Raw genomic sequence first — 16,997 nt, 5'->3', positions numbered from 1 at the left:
AAGGTGCTTGTTGAAGAAAACAGGTGAACAGTTTGACTTAACAGAGTCTGTTACCATGGTAACTGACACTTTCTGAGACAGAAAACTGTTTTCATCATCGCAACATTAATTACTAAGAGTTTTCATTAAACCTGATTGGAATGGCGCCCCGGCCACCTGGAAAACACAGGATTTTTTTTTAATAAGCCCTGCATGGATCAGCTTGACAGTATATCACAGGTAAGCAGAGTTTCTTTGGTGTTGCTGTCTTCAGGGTACTCACTAATGCATGTAATGCACTTGGCTTAACCATACATACAACTATCTAGTCCCGTCTTAAGTAGCCAGCCTGATTAGCCAATGAGCCATAGGTAACTATGATCAGCTGATCTCTAATGGGTGAGGAACCTGGAGGAAGGCGTAGAAAGCAGGAGGAACCACCTCTGAAGGAAATTAAACCCCCAAACACACACATAGAAATACTGACAGAAAAACAAGAAAGACAGAAAAGCAATGGAGAGAGGGAGAGAAAAGACAGGCCAGCCTGAGAGGCCTCAGGAACCATGACAATTATGTTATTTTCATATTTTAAATGTCAAATATTAATGTTTCCCTCAAAATAACTTTGGTTCAACTCAAGTTTCTAAATTTGTTAAATCAGCCAAATCATCTGGTGCATTAGTGAACTGTGGGATTTCAGAATTGCAACACGTAAATTCAAATAATATAACATTAAAATATGCCTTTTATGCTGAATTATATTCTATATTCAAGATTTTACCCCAAAATTACTTAATTAAGTAATTAATTATTTAAGGCTTACAAGTTGAGGTGAGCAGTAAATATAAAGTGGTTAAACACAATAACACTTACAAACCACTTCCTGGAGTGAAATACAACCCTCCCTGCTCTTCATCTTCTTGTTCTTAAACAAGGGAAGTCCCCTTTGTTCAGATGTTTCCTTATTCCCTCCACTTCTGATCTGACCTTTGAACATTTGTGTAACCAACAAGTGATGACGTGTCAGAGCTGACAGGCTCTATTCACTGCAAAAAACCACATGTTGTTGAGGTCAGAGCTCAGACTAATTTCAGTTATAAGGAAGAGAAACTCACACAGTCACTGACACTAAGAGGAGAAATGGCACAGCAAGGGGTTCAGCTGGACGGAGAAACGAGGAAGACTTTCACACCGAGGCCTGTCCTGGTGAAAAACATCATGCAGATGAAGAAGACTGGACTCCAAGCTGCTCCAGCTGATCACTGCTATGCTGGACCTAAAGATGTGGCCTGTGATGTCTGCATTGGGAGGAAGCTGAAATCCATCAAGTCCTGTTTATCTTGTCCAGCCTCTTACTGTGAGAAACACCTCCAACCTCACTATGATGCAGCTCCATTAAAGAAACACAAGCTGGTGGCCCCCTCCAAGAAGCTGCAGAAGAACATCTACTCTCGTCATAAAGGCCATGAAACAGTCCCAGCTGCAGCAGAAAGGACTGAGAAGCAGAAGGAGCTCGAGGTGAGACGACTAAACATCCAGCAGAGAATCCAGGAGCGAGAGAAAGATGTGAAGCTGCTTCAACAGGAGGTGGAGGCCATCAATGGCTCTGCTGATAAAGCAGTGGAGGACAGTGAGAAGATGTTCACTGAGCTGATCCGTCTCATCCAGAAAAGAAGCTCTGATGTGAAGCAGCAGGTCAGATCCCAGCAGAAAACTGAAGTGAGTCGAGTCAAAGAGCTTCAGGAGAAGCTGGAGCAGGAGATCGCTGAGCTGAAGAGGAAAGACGGCGAGCTGGAGCAGCTCTCACACACAGAGGATCACAACCAGTTTCTACACAACTACCCCTCACTGTCAGCACTCAGTGAGTCTACACACTCATCCAGCATCAATATTCGTCCTCTGAGCTACTTTGAGGATGTGACAGCAGCTGTGTCAGAGACCAGAGATAAACTACAGGACATTCTGAGAGAGGAATGGAGAAACATCTCACTGACAGTCACTGAAGTGGATGTTTTACTGTCACCACCAGAGCCAAAGACCAGAGCTGGATTCTTAAAATATTCACGTGAAATCACACTGGATCCAAACACAGCACACAAAGAGCTGTTATTATCTGAGGGGAACAGAAAAGCAACACAGTTGAAACAACAACAGTCTTATTGTGATCATCCAGACAGATTCACCTTTTATGATCAAGTCCTGAGTAAAGAGAGTCTGACTGGACGTTGTTACTGGGAGGTGGAGTGGAGCGGTAGAGGAATAGAAGTAGCAGTCTCATACAAGAATATCAGAAGAGTAGGAAAGTCAGCTGAATGTATATTTGGATACAATAACAAATCTTGGGCATTACTTTGTGAAAACAACAGTTATTCATTTTTTCACAAGAAAGTACGAACTGTCCTCTCAGGTCCTCCGTCCTCCAGAGTAGGAGTGTACCTGGATCACAGAGCAGGTATTCTGTCTTTCTACAGCGTCTCTGAAACCATGACTCTCCTCCACAGAGTCCAGACCACATTCACTCAGCCGCTCTATGCTGGACTTTGGCTTTATTTTTCAGCTGGAGACACTGCAGAGTTGATTAAAGTCAAACAGAGAAGACAGGTTCATGTTGATCCCTGACCATTATATGTACTTGTGTAGTTTCTAAATGAGGCTTTACATTTTAGAAGCTGAGAAGTTCAGTGGTCCATTGATGTGTGAAAATAATATTGCACTGATTCAAACTGTACTTACATTTATATACCTTACATCAATATAAATCTGAATTTGTTCTTATGGCTGATAATCATGTGAGTTTAAATGATACTACTCTTCATATTCAGCATGTTTGAAATCTGTCATCAGTCTGGTTAGTGGTTTTATTCTGTAGTTGCTGTAGTGGGTTGTCAAATGCAACATTATATTGGAGCTGCAGTGATTCATCAGTTAGTCAATGATTAGAAAATTGATTGTTTTATCATTGTTTTGTATTGTAGAGTTTACACATAAAAGTCCGTTTAGATGGAGATCCTTAACTACTTTCACAAAACACATTTTTTCATAAAACATTTTTTTGCCTCATGTTCCATTTTATAATTAAAACTTTTCAACATAATGAATTTTTCCTCCTCAGGAATAAAATCTGGGATGTTGCATACATTAAAAAGAAGAAGAAGAAGAAATGTATATATAAAGACTGTCATGCTGATTATCTGGAAGGTTAAAGTTCAGCATGCTCTTGTTTTATTGGTTCTTTGATTAGTTCTGCTGTTTATTAATGTTGATTGTGTGTTCTTAAAGGTTAAATAAAGGTTTCATTTCAAATACAGTATATGAAAGTAGCATAACAGTGTTCTCCCTTTTTTCTCATGTTTTTCTTTCTTCTGAGATTTTGTATAAATTTAACTAATGCAGTCAGTGACACTAGTCTCATTTCACTTTGACAATATAAGTGGACCTTAAAATGTTATTAATAAATTACAAAAATATTCTACTAAAAATAATCAGTGGTGAAATTTAACTCAACTCAAATGGAAAGCTTCAGTAAAAAATTAACATACATTTATTTCCATTTCATATCACATCATGCCTTCTTCTTAACTCAACTTCATCTCAGAAAAATAATTTTCTTTTAAAGTGAATATATGAATACTTTATATAAGAAGGAGACACGTAGATGTCTTTTAATATATAGCAGCACTATATTTGTCTGAAAGCTTTAGTTACTCTTAGCAGTGAGTAGTAGTAGTAGCAACTCGTAAGTTGCCGGAATTAAACCCAATTTTAACTTATAATCACAGTGCAAACTTTGTACTTTTTATTCAAAGAGAAAAACAACTAAAGGGAAACAGGACAGAGACAAAATCCTGCAGAAACTATTTAAAACAACAGCAACAGACTCCAGTGTTATAGCAGCACTACATAAACAGCAGAGAAAGAGAATAAGAGGTTTCATATTTACCTCCTGTCTTCCTATTCGGGGCTTTGTTCAGGATGGCAGCTAAATTAACTGTAAACTGCAGCATAACGTGATATGCATAACGTGGGATATTCCAAATTAACTGTTGTTTCTTTATCAGAATGCTCTGGTCAAATGTTTGACTCTTGTTAATAAACCTCCTTTCTTTGAGTGCAACAAGTGAAATGTCTTCATGTTTCTCCATAAAACATCAGAGAGAAACAAGTCGACAGAGTCCAAACAGTGACAGCAGCTATCATTAATTTTAGTACTCGAGCTTTTTATTGATTATTTTGTTAATTCATTTGATAAGAAATACTTGTGCATTGTGTATGAGCAATAATAAATATTTAAAAAAGAAAATCACAGTCTCTTAAAATGCACTGCTAATTGGATTAAATGTCAAAAATTGCAGTGTTTAATAGTTTAATGAGATGGTTTGTCTTTCTGTGCTATAATAAAATTATATGTTTTAAAGAAAACACTTTTGAAAAAGAAATAATAATTACCAGTAATGTCAAATAAAAGATGGTATACAGAGAACCTAAACTAAGGCATAAAATAAAATAGCCTTCACTCTATCTTTTTGGAAGCTTTTGTTACCTTAGTAGGAGGGGCAAAAAGAGTTATGATGGTGAACCTGTTAATAATTCATTTTAATGGATATTGCTGTAATATAGGGCGGCTTTTGGACACAACAACAAAAAAAAGTTTTCTTTCCGTCTGAGGTCACAGTCACTGTAACAGCACCTTTTTGTGTTTCTCTGTGTTTGTGGACAGACTCTAGCTCCATGCTGAACTATGACAGAATCATATTCACTGCTGCTGTTGTGTTGTTGGAAATCTGGGGCTGCTTGAGCCTAATGTTGCAATGCAACAGAGCCATGGATTAAACGAAGCATCGTTTTTAATCATTGTTTAAGGATCGTTATTACTGTCTATAAAATCCCCACAGTCTCTGTAATATTCTTAGCCTTTGAACCAGGAGGCCTACCAGCCTTAACGGTCTCGCCGTGAACTACATTTATGATCCACTGGAGATAAAGCAATTTCAAAGATTTTTTTAAAGATACATTTCAAAAAATCTCCAGCTGTTTTTGCATTACGTGATGGCATGATAGCACACCCGGAACAATATGGATCCCCTCTGGGCGCTCTCTCTGCTGTTTGCTGATGATAAGTTGGAGGTGATTGAGTGCTGAGCTAGCGTTAGCATCTGGGAGGGCATGTAAACAATGGTAAATTGCAAGGTAGATAGTAGTGCCTGCACTGAATGGACATGGCCTCTAAGTCTGGTGATCAGTGACTGTCTATAGTTCTAATGTTATAGCACCAGTCCTGAAGTACATAGGGACAGAGCTCACAACCCCTTTCCTTGCCAGAGTCTTTATTAGGGTGTTGTTACGGTTTGCCTCAGTGCCATCGGGGATGTCAAAATCAGAATCAGAATATTTTAACAATCCCTAAAAGCCAGGATTCAGTTACAATCAGTAGACAAAACTCCCCGACAAAGCGGTTGAATTAAATTTCTGATTGTAGCTCCTCTATTTTGTTTGCGAGGGATTTGCCGTTTGTGAAAAAGATGGATGGAAACAGGGGTTTGTGTTGTTGTTTTTGCAGCTCAACGGGATAGCAAGCTCTGCAGCCCTGCTTTTGTTTCCTCTGCCTGAGCAGCCTGTGTTGCTTGCTGTTACCAACAATACCCCACAGCCTTACAATCTCAGGTGGGATGCTGTCAGTCCAATCTGACATGAAGTCCGGGTTCACGCTGAGGCCGATGTCTATTAGTTCCTGATGACTGAAAGTGATAAGGGCGTTGCAGGAAGATGCAACCCAAAAGCATATTAGGAAAGGGTCAGGGTTATGTTTCAAACCAAAATTAACAACTACAACAATACTTATAGAGTTTTTAAATTCAAGGCAAGGCAAGGCAAGTTTATTTATATAGCACAATTCAACAACAAAGTGATTCAAAGTGCTTTACAGAGACATTAAAAACAAAAACAAATAAAAAGCATGATTTAAAACTGATTAAAACAAACAAACAAACAAACAAACAAAACAGTATATAAAATCAAAAATTAGAACAGTAGATAAATTCAGAACAGTAGATAAAATCAGTAGTTAAAATGTAAGTTTTGAAATTTAAGCTTAAAAGTGCGGATTTGGTGCTTTATTCAAATGCAGCTGAGAATAAGTGAGTCTTCAACCTGGATTTAAATAAACTGAGTGTTTCAGCTGATCTGAGGCTTTCTGGGAGTTTGTTCCAGATATATGGAGCATAAAAGCTGAATGCAGCTTCTCCGTGTCTGGTTCTGACTCTGGGGACTGATAAAAGACCGGATCCAGATGACCTGAGGGATCTGGTGTTATGACAAATGCAGATGGACCCAGAAAGCAGAACGCACGGAGGCAGAGTTGCAGTGAAGACAGTTTATTTACAGTGAGGGGGGGAAGTATTTACAAGGACAACATATATACAACGGTGTATGAATGGGGACGCGGAGCCAGGACGTGCTGGTGATGAAAACACACATAGGTAGTGCACTCGATCTAAAAAAGGAGAGGGACGAGAATTAGGAGGGTCTTGCCTGTTAACCGAGAAAAGCTTAAAACTTTACAGAGAGTTGGAGAGCTTACTTGGCACTGTTTAAAGCCCAAAACCTCCAGTCGAGGCAAAATCCTAGGGAGGAAACAAAACTCCTTACAGTCACCAAAAGTAATCCAAGGGCTCCAACAGGCAGGGGCAAAATTTCAACTCTCCAAAAACGCCAATACTCCGACACTAATCTTCTGTCAGGTAGCTCCTAAAGAACACTTCTGAAGAAAGCATCTGATGAGTAACAGGTGTGCCAGGTTCAGTGACTCACTGCCACGCCTACCTATACAAAAAGGGAGGCACCAAAAACACATACAGACAAAAACACCACATAACCAAAACCCAACTCCTAACATCTGGAAGGTTCATACTGGGTCAGGAGGTCACTTATGTATTTTGGTCCTAAACCATTCAGAGCTTTATAGACCAGCATCAGAATTTTAAAGTCTATCCTCTGACGGACAGGCAGCCAGTGTAAAGACCTCAGAGCTGGACTGATGTGGTCCACTTTTTTGGTCTTAGTGAGGACTCGAGCAGCAGAGTTCTGAATGAGCTGTAGTTGTCTGACTGATTTTTTAGGTAGACCTGTAAAGATGCTGTTACAGTAATCAAGCCTAGTAAAGATGAATACATGGACTAGTTTTTCCAGGTCCTGTTGAGATATCAGATCTTTTATCCTTGATATATTCTTGAGGTGATAGTAAGCTGATAAGCTGATTTTGTTATTGTCTTAATGTGTTTTTCTAAGTTTAGGTCTGCATCCATCACTACACCCAAATTTCTCGCCTGGTTTGTCGTTTTTAGGTGTATAGATTGAAGTTCTCTGGTGACCTGTAATCATTTTTCTTTGGCACCAAAGACTATTACCTCAGTTTTGTTTTTGTTTAGCTGGAGAAAATTGTGGCACAACCAGTCATTAATTTCCTCATTGCATTTACCAAGAGCCTGTACAGGGCCTCGGTCTCCTGGTGACATTGTGATATATATTTGTGTGTCATCTGCATAGCTGTGATAGTTTATTTTGTTGTTCTTTATAATCTGTGCCAGTGGGAGCATGTAAATGTTAAACAGAAGGGGTCCCAAGATGGAACCTTGGGGAACCGCACATGTGATACTTGTCTGCTCAGATGTGAAGTTACCTATTGATACAAAGTATTTCCTGTTTTCTAAGTATGTTTTGAACCAGTTTAGTACAGTTCCTGAAAGACCTGCCCAGTTCTCCAGTCGTTTGAGTAATAAGTTGTGGTCAACTGTATCAATTGCTGCACTGAGATCCAGTAAAACTAAGACTGACATTTTTCCACTGTCTGTATTCAGACATATGTCATTAAACACTTTGGTCAGAGCGGTTTCAGTGCTGTGGTTCTGTCTAAAACCTGAGTGGAAGGCATCATAGCAGTTATTCTGTTTTAAGAAGTAACTGAGCTGTTGAGAAACTGCTTTTTCAATTATCTTACTTAAAAATGGGAGATTTGAGATCGGCCTGTAGTTATTCATTTGTGTCTTGTCAAGATTGTCTTTTTTCAGTATAGGTTTAATTACAGCAGTTTTTAGTGGTTCTGGAAACACACCTGATATTAAAGAAAAGTTGACGATCTGTAACAGGTCTGACTCTAAAGTCTTTGAGACCTTTTTGAAAAAACTTGTTGGCAGGACATCTAAACAGCAAGAGGAGGAGTTCAGTTGACCTAAGATGTCCTCCAGGTCTTTGCTGTTAATAGGGTGAAACTGTTTGATGGTGTTTAAACAGTTTTTCGGTGGACACAGTACATATCCTGAATATGCTGTTGATGTACCAATTGCTTGTCTAATCTTTTGGATTTTTTCTGTGAAGAATTTGGCAAAGTCATTGCAGGCCACGGTCGAATGAAGTTCAGCTGCCACTGACACAGGAGGGTTTGTTAGCCTGTCAACTGTAGAAAATAAGACCCGAGCATTATGACTGTTTTTCATGATGATGTCAGAGAAGTAGGACCTCCTTGCACTCCTCAGTTGTAAATTATAATTGTGAAGTTTCTCTTTATAGATGTCATAATGAACCTGAAGGTTTGTTTTTCTCCATCTGCGCTCAACTTTCCTACACTCTTTTTTTTCATTTTTCACCAGTGTGGAGTTTCTCCATGGAGACTTCTTCCTTCCAGAGATAACCTTCACCTTAATGGGAGCAATAGTGTCCATTACGTTTAACATTTTAGCATTGAAGCTATTGACGAGCTCATTGACTGAACCTCTGGACGGGTCAGGTGTTAATGGGAAGACCTGGTTAAAGATCTCACTACTGTGTTCAGTTATACACCGTTTTGTGATCACTGCTGTTGATATATTTGTGTGGGCTGAGATTTTACTTTCAAAGAAAACACAGTAATGATCAGACAGGCCCACACCACAGATATCCGGACAGTTTATCTGTCCGGATATCTGTGGCACCCCCCTTGGGAGCATATCCCACTTTGACTTTGGGGCTTAGAGGTCATACTCGACACAAAGGTCATGCTCCACTAGCAACTAAACATTGTCGTTATGGGTTGAATCCTTTGGCTCTGCCAGTATTGGTCCATCTGCAATGTTGGTATGGCTGTCCTCATACTATTCCCCTGCCACCTTGGCTGAGGACCGTGGACTCAGACTTGGAGGTGCCAATTCTCATTCTCACTGATTCATATTTGGCTACAAACCGCTTCAGTGAAAGGAAATATATGATTATAACGTATATAAAACAATGTTTCATATGCTGATGAAAAAAGAGGGGTTTTGAGCTGTGCCAAGGAGTCCAGCTGATGAAGGTGAAGGGGTTATAAGTTCTAAAGACAAGGTGTAGCACGACTAATGGCTCTGGCACTAATGATTCTAAGTCATTGAGGAGCAGTCAGCAGAGTAATTGAAGCAGCTGAGCTGTTGAAGCAGTTGAGCACAGAAAGGACTGTAAGTATGAAGAAGGACTGAAAGATATGGGGGTGCCAAGTCATTGAGTGCTTTCACAAAGAAGAGCAGAATCTTATATTGGATATGTTGGGAAATGAAGAGCCAATGAAGCTGGAGAAGAAAAAGTTTAATATCGTGAGCAGACTTGGTGCAAGCGAGGAATCTTGCTGCAGAGTTCTTGAAAAATTGTCACCTCAGTCATTTGTTCAATAAAAACAGATTATTGAGAGATATGGATCAAAAAGGTATGAGGACCACAGAGACTGCCTCAGTCTGTATTGTTCTTTCTGTGGACCCTTCCTCGCTGCAGGGCTTTAGTTACTGAGACACATAAAAAATGTTCATGCAGTCCAACTGCAGGTTCACAGACTGCATGAAAATGACATAGTAAATAACTATTAATATATTCCCAAGCTTTGTCATTGCGTTTGGTCATTAAATCAGCATTAATCATAAATATCTTACAGCTCCATCCACCTATCTATCTATCTATCTATTGTTGGGATTTAGAGATTCTTTTATTGCTGCCATATAATCTGCCTTATGATAAATGCATTAATAACATGTTCTACAGTATTATTTTATCAGTAATATTGTTTACAGGGTTCATATTGCATTGAATATGTTTGTCATCACATTCATTCTATTCACAGGTTGAGTTCATTCTATACACAATGCATAACTGTGCTTGTTTAGAGTTGATGTTCTATCCAAGAGGGTTTTAAGCTTCACTGGTGAGAGTGTCCAGGTGATACATGTTGAGGGAAGATGAGAACATAGCAGGTTAATTGCATGCATGCTTACAATACACATAAATATAGTAGCAGGCCTGAGCGAAGGCCCAAGTGTCTTCTGCTTCTTATTTGAGACCTGCGCCAATTCAGTCTACTTAGTGATTGAGGACGAGGGTCCATTATTAGCCCTTAGAGGCCCTGAAGCTTGAAGTTATTACCTTAAAAGGAAGGTGTTATCAAAAAGAGAAGTTATATGTCTGTTCATAGTTATTAGAGATGTACAAGATGTACCCTTGTCTGTAAACAATGACTGGACATAATGTATTTTTGACCTGTATTGACGTGTATGTGGGGGTATGATCCTCTATGCTATAAAACCAGAACTCAGTGTATTTCTGTCAGAGCAAAACAGGCCATATGCTGATGGTTGTTCTCCGTTGTCAATAAACTCATCGTTTGATTGTACTTTTCTGGGCCTCCGTCGTTTGTTGTCTGGTCTACAGTTGACCGATCTCGCTTCATTTGGTGGAGGATGCGGGCATCGATCCCGCTACCTCTCTCAAATTCAGTTCCTTGTTTGCAGACTCAGTCTCTGTTGTGCTAATGATGTCATAGTGAACGCCTGCGAGTTCACATATGCCACCACACTATGTGTTAGTCAGAACTTTTAGTGGGTGTTCTCTCACTGCATGTGCTGTTTTCTATATTATTTTGGCAACCCCTGCTGCATGCTGTGCGCATGTAGGGTGCCTTGCTTCTGTTGGACTCCACCTTATGCTGACATACATAAGTACCTGTCTTTCTTTATTCAATCGTCTTCCGGGGGTGAGAGACCTCTGCACAGCTCAAACGCCAGTTGCAAGAGCTCTCTAACATTAGAATCATCAGCTGTGACTTATATGGTGTTATTTCGGTACTTTACACGTCACACAGGCTTGAACGTTGTTTATATGGGGAGTTTTTTGTGTCTATATCTATTAATATGCCTTGTGCACTAAAACTTCCTGTTTTTCAGTCTGGCTGAGCTCTTGTTTGTAAGTCAAAGGTGGCCTTGCTCTACAAGCCTTCATTATTAAAGTACATAAAACAGGATAATGAGCAGATACACATTAAAAATATTTCTTTTATTCCTAACACCAGTCCCCTTTTTCATTTTTCACTTGAGAAATGAACTAATTCCTAATTTATCACATTAAGTTTACTTCAATACAATTCAATTGAATTTTATTTATATAGCGCTAAATCACAACAAAAATTGGCTCCAGGCGCTTCATAGATACAGAGAAAAACCCAACAATCTTGTGACCCCTATGAGCAAGCACTTTGGCAACAGTGGGAAGGAAAAACTCCCTTTAACAGGAAGAAACCTCCGCCAGAACCACGCTCAGGTGCGGGCAGCCATCTGCTGCGACCGCTCGGCGTGAGCCAACAGAGGCTTTGAAGAGAGAGACCTAATATTTAATAATCCACATTTCACTGTTTTATTCTTCGGTTCAGATGTGGATTCTGTATTGTTCATGCTTTGTTACTATTAATGTTTAAGTTGTTTTATTGCTAGATTTGGTTTGTTGCTGTCTGTTTGGGAGCTGACATAGTCTCTATGGATAAGGGTCTTTGGCAGGGTAGCATCAGGAGAGAAGCTCCAGAGAGGCATGTTCCCTGTTAAAGCTAAAATATAACAAAAGAAATTATGCTAAACAAACAAAACCTTTCAATTCCCCAACCCTATCTGTCTCCTCAACGGGTTGTATGTTTTCAATGTTTAAAATAAATCAAACAAATAACTTAAGCTGTGTGACGGCCCTTTATGCCACGCCAGGCTGTGAGCTGCCCTAAATCTACTTGCTACACCCCCTTTTCACCTAGTTTAATTTTTTTCAATCCTAATTTAAACTATTCCTGACTTCCCTCAGTGCACACTGTAAAGTGTAAAAGATACAATTAGCTTTCTCCTGGTAAAAGGTCCTACATTATTTTCTCGACCTTTGGAAACATCCTCTATCGAGTTAACCCATTTCATTTTTCAAACTTAGGCCTGATTTCTTGACCCCTTTAACGGGTAGCGCATATCCGGTCTGAACACTGTGTTTGGGCAATTTACGAATTGTTGCAGGATTTCTATGTTATGTAAAGTTCCTCTCATCCCTTTTATGCTTCCATTATAACCTGTGTCTAACAAGCTTTTGATCTTCTTTGTAATATAAACAACTAGGTGTATTTGTGCTCTGTTTTTCTCCTTTCTCTGGTTGGTTCCGTTCGATCTCAGGCTTCCAGGATTCTTGCCACCCCTGTGGTCGCTGTGGTCCTGAACTCTTCTCCTGTAAAGGATAGAAAACAAACAGCCTCTCTCTGCTACACCTCACTAATCTACTGTGTTCATCTAAGGTTCCTTTAATCATTCAAAGTTGTTTCACCATATCATGTTCTGGGCTCTGTCCTTTATATTAACTTTACTTAATCTCCATGCCCTTCATGTGTGTGAGCAACACTTTTAGTTTTATTAAACACGCCCAGGGTAAGGTATAAACCATCACCATCTGAGCATAGAAACAGATCAAAAAGAACCACAAAACAATTTCTATATCTAAATTATCAAAACCCCAAACGTCATAAAACGATCCTAAAACCCATTTCAAATTAAACCTTAAATCCTATAACTCCCCCCTTTTGTGACACATCTTATGTGTTACAAACTCAAAATCCTTCACTCGAGCTTAGGAAATTAAAAGAAAAAGGTTAGTCATATCATATTAGGTATACATGCTCCGCCCTTCAAACCTGTGTTTAAGGAATGAAATCAAATTAATCATTATGTCAAATCTTTTCTTGGCTCCATCCACAGCCTGCATCCTTGGAACTTCCTAGAAACAAAAACCTGTATGTTAACCAGAACTTCACATTTCATACTCAATTTTTCCCCACTTATGATCCAATCTGTGTTATAAGAAAGAAAACTTAAAACAGAAAAGTTATCAGTCATGTGTCTAACCTTAGTCCAGTCTTTATCTCAGTGTCCAGTCGGTCCAACCTATGGTCTGCCTCGTCCGTCCAGTCACCATCCATTTACACACATTCACTCACATGCATTAACATCAGGTATTGCTGACAGTGGAGACTATCTCGCAAATATTCAGTCTTCACTCTCAGCAACATCAACTCATTTATTTGTTTTACTTTGTTTTAAGAAAATAGTTCTTTCTGCTTTTAGACTGGATTGGCTCGCGGCAATCCTTTTTAGACAGAGACTTAGCCTTCTCCTCTGCCTATTGTAATCTGGAGAAGGTCACCGAGAATTTTCAGCGCTGTTATCCACTCTTTTGCAGGCCTGCTTAGAACAAAAATGAGAAGAAGAGAGCTGATTATTAGCTCATCAAAACACAAAACAAAATCACCTGACAGGTTTTTCTAAGTGCACTGTTACAAAATGATGGACCCCTTAGACATGTGCATGTTTGATAAAACTCCCTCTATTAAAATAAGAAAACAACACAAATCTAACCGATAGAAGTAACCCATCACTACAACAACAACCTCAACAATCTTAAACACAGAACATTTTGCCACAAGTTCTTCAGGGTCCTGACACTCTCAGGTCAACTAACATCACCTCACCTGCTCAATACACAGAAAATCTCGTTAAACACCACACAACTTGCACACCATCATCACTAAATTCTAAATTTTCTCTTCTGAAAACTTACTACACACTAAGCGAGTTGGACAACATGATAAACAGACTCCTATGCTAAACCTGCTATCTGATCTTCATGAGCTCTTTTGTATTCTAAGGTTAACGCATTTTCTATTTGTGTGTGTGATTGTGTATATGTTTCTTTTTCGTGGTTTTTTCAGACTCCCTCACAAGGTTCCACTTAAACAGTCAGTTTTCTCTTTCCCAAATTTGATCTCCTCCTGAAATAACAACATTCCTTGTCCTCAGCCAGAAGTTAGAGCTTGATTTTCAGGTTCAGGGAACAATTCACCCTGAAAGACAGTGAGTGTCTCCCTCTTTGGCTCATCACTCGTCATTGTTAATGACATTTCCCCTCTGCCCCAGCGGCTTTACCCTTGAAGTCCCGTCTCCTCCAGTGAGTCCAAGCTCACTTAGGGACCTAGGTTCAAGCAATCGTGACTGCGCCTTGCCTTAGGTTGTCCCAGGGTTTCGAGGTGGGATCTTACCCGTCATGGGCTGTCCAGCCTTCCATGCTTCGCCTGATACTGGGGCCAACTGGGCACGGGTGCTATGAGGGGAGGGGACACACTGACTCTGGAAATCAAAGGAGTGTAAGCTGCTTTCTTCATTTCATCAGTATATTAAGCTATCTCACTTCTTGATTATTCCCAACACTATCTATCTATCTATCTATCTATCTATCTATCTATCTATCTATCTATCTATCTATCTATCTATCTATCTATCTATCTGTCTATTTATCTATTCTCTCTCTCTCTCTCTATATATATATCTATATATATATATATATATATATAAGATATATATCTTTTTCTCTATCTATCACTATCGCTTTCTTCGTCTACTAGTCGACCACTTATTTGTCCTGTTTGTTGGCCATCATCAGTTTATCTGTCTGTATCTGGAGAGATACAGACAGATATCTGGACAGTTTATCTGTCCGGATATCTGTGGCACCCCCATTGGGAGCATATCCCACTTTGACTTTGGGGCTTAGAGGTCATACTCGGCACAAAGGTCATACTCCACTAGCAACTAAACATTGTCGTTATGGGTTGAATCCTTCGGCTCTGCCAGTATTGGTCCATCTGCAATGTTGGTATGGCTGTCCTCATATTATTCCCCTGCCACCTTGGCTGAGGACCATGGACTCAGACTTGGAGGTGCCAATTCTCATTCTCACTGATTCATATTTGGCTACAAACCGCTTCAGTGAAAGCTGGAAGCCACCACATGATGAAGCTGACGGAACCATGTCATCTGTAAAAAACAGAATCTGAGGCCACCTATTGGCGACAACTAGATATTGTGTTCATTGTCTTGTATAAAAACAATGAACAGAATTGGTAACAAATCGCAGCACTGACGGAATCTAACACTCATTGGGAATTGTTGTACAAGAGCTGAATGGCTCGTAACAATGCACCAGACACCCCAGTCTAACTAAGGTATGATTTAGGGTCACCTGATCCATCTCTAACTATATGCTAACTGTGTGCAACAAATATTGGAGGCACTGCTGGGATTATTAACGTCATGTCCAGCGTGATGAAAATAAGGAAGGGGTGTGGCTACAGCAATCATGATGGACCTAGTGGAGCTGGCAGAGACTGTGTCCCAAACACTCTGGCACCTACAACTTGACCAACTCAAAGGGGTGTGTGCTGAAGCTAAAATCCCTAGTGGAAATGTCACAACAGGATGAACTTTAAGAAAATTAATTACAGAATCTATGGACAAGGCTATTAATAATGAAGAACAGGATGTTGTACTCTACTATCTAAAGAAATTGTTAGAAAGTGTCAACCCAGCGACAGGGAGCACCAGAAACACAGAAAGTGGAAGAAATACAACAGGCTCGCCACAGGGAACTCAGGAAACAAGGGAAGAAGTTGATTTAGCATAGAGATACGCACAGCTCCAGAGAAACAGCAAAGCGCTGCAGGAAGAAATTAGGAGGCTGAGTGAAAGGGTGGAGAGGACACCACCAGGTCAGCCGACCACCCCACAAAATGTGTTGCCTGTCGCAGCCAACTGCCTTTCGGAAGTGATGATAAAGAGGGAATTCAAGATCTGTGGCCAAATCGGGGAGAAGGGCCAAAAGGACAGACTCTCATACATCAACTTGATGCATCAGATTGATTGAGGTCTGAACAACGGACACAGTGAAGCGGAGGTTATAGAGGCTGTGGTGAAGTCTGTCAGCCAGGGTTTGAGTCTTAGAGCCATGCTCGAGATTAAACGTGATCTCACCCTCCCCCAATTGAAGGCCATATTAGAGGGGCATTTTAAAGAAGACAGCACCACAGATTTGTATCACAGACTAGTGAACGTCACACAAGACAGCCGTGAGTCTCCCCAAAACTTCCTCTTCAGAGCAATTGAGTTAAAAGAGAGGCTGCTGCTGGCATCGGAAGACACAGGGTCCGATGAACAATAAAGCCCTGAGCTCATCCAGAAGAAATTCTTGAGGTCGGTTAGTACTGGGCTACTGAGTGACCTTATCAAGTTTCAGCTTAAGCCCTATCTTGATGACACTCGGGTGTCATTGATAAGATGAATGAAGCAGCTAGTGTTGAATTAGAAAGGCAATTGAAGCAAAAGAAAACTACAGGCAGCAAATCTGTAAAAGTAAATGAACTCCAGACGGAAAGGCAAGCCAGTCAATTGGGTCAGGGTGTAACCGAAACTAGGTTGGGGACTCAAGAGCTGAAGTGGTGAAACCCAAGAGCCGCAGAACACCTCTTGTAGCTGCTTCCCCAGAGTCAGAGCTGCATGAAACAGTCAGGCTGCTGAGAGAGGAGATGGCTGAATTAAGGAGGAGCATCACCACCCCTCAAGGCCCCACTCGCCCACGAAGAACCACTGGGGGGAGGGGATGTAAGGCATGCCAGGAGCAGGGAACAGATGATCGGTGTGAACACTGCTTCAAGTGTGGCCAGCCAGGACACCTCTCCAGGGGCTGTAGAGGACGAAGGGGGGCAGCAGAAAGATCGAAGGGCACTCAAGTAGCAATCCAGACCATTGCCCCTCCCAAATCATTAATTCCCATCCACACAGAAGCAGATGACAAGTTGCATGAACTGCTTTGGAATCGAATAAGACAGCTGGAGCAGAATTAGAGCAAAGTGG

The 16,997-nt window shown here is 40.4% G+C and overlaps 1 protein-coding gene across 1 annotated transcript; it reads left to right on the top strand.

Moving 5' to 3' along the window:
* The first annotated feature begins 1,119 nt into the window (after positions 1-1,119).
* On the top strand, positions 1,120-3,251 carry LOC120433841 (tripartite motif-containing protein 16-like). The gene is made up of 2 exons (XM_039600791.1): positions 1,120-1,185; positions 1,690-3,251. Exons 1-2 carry the CDS (start codon positions 1,120-1,122, stop codon positions 2,596-2,598), a joined length of 975 nt encoding a protein of 324 aa, XP_039456725.1. The 3' UTR covers positions 2,599-3,251.
* The last annotated feature ends 13,746 nt before the right edge of the window (positions 3,252-16,997 follow it).

The sequence above is a fragment of the Oreochromis aureus genome, linkage group 3, assembly GCF_013358895.1.
Source record: "Oreochromis aureus strain Israel breed Guangdong linkage group 3, ZZ_aureus, whole genome shotgun sequence".
NCBI classification, from domain to species: Eukaryota; Metazoa; Chordata; class Actinopteri; order Cichliformes; family Cichlidae; genus Oreochromis; species Oreochromis aureus.
Note: the sequence above shows the minus strand (reverse complement) of the source record. Positions and strands in the feature narration are given on the sequence as shown.

Bases quoted from the DNA above. Each gene is read 5' to 3' on its own strand.
- LOC120433841 (XM_039600791.1), top strand. From the start codon at position 1,120: ATGGCACAGCAAGGGGTTCAGCTGGACGGAGAAACGAGGAAGACTTTC. The intron at 1,186-1,689 runs GTGAAAAACATC...AGATCCCAGCAG, and splicing joins TCACACCGAGGCCTGTCCTG to AAAACTGAAGTGAGTCGAGT.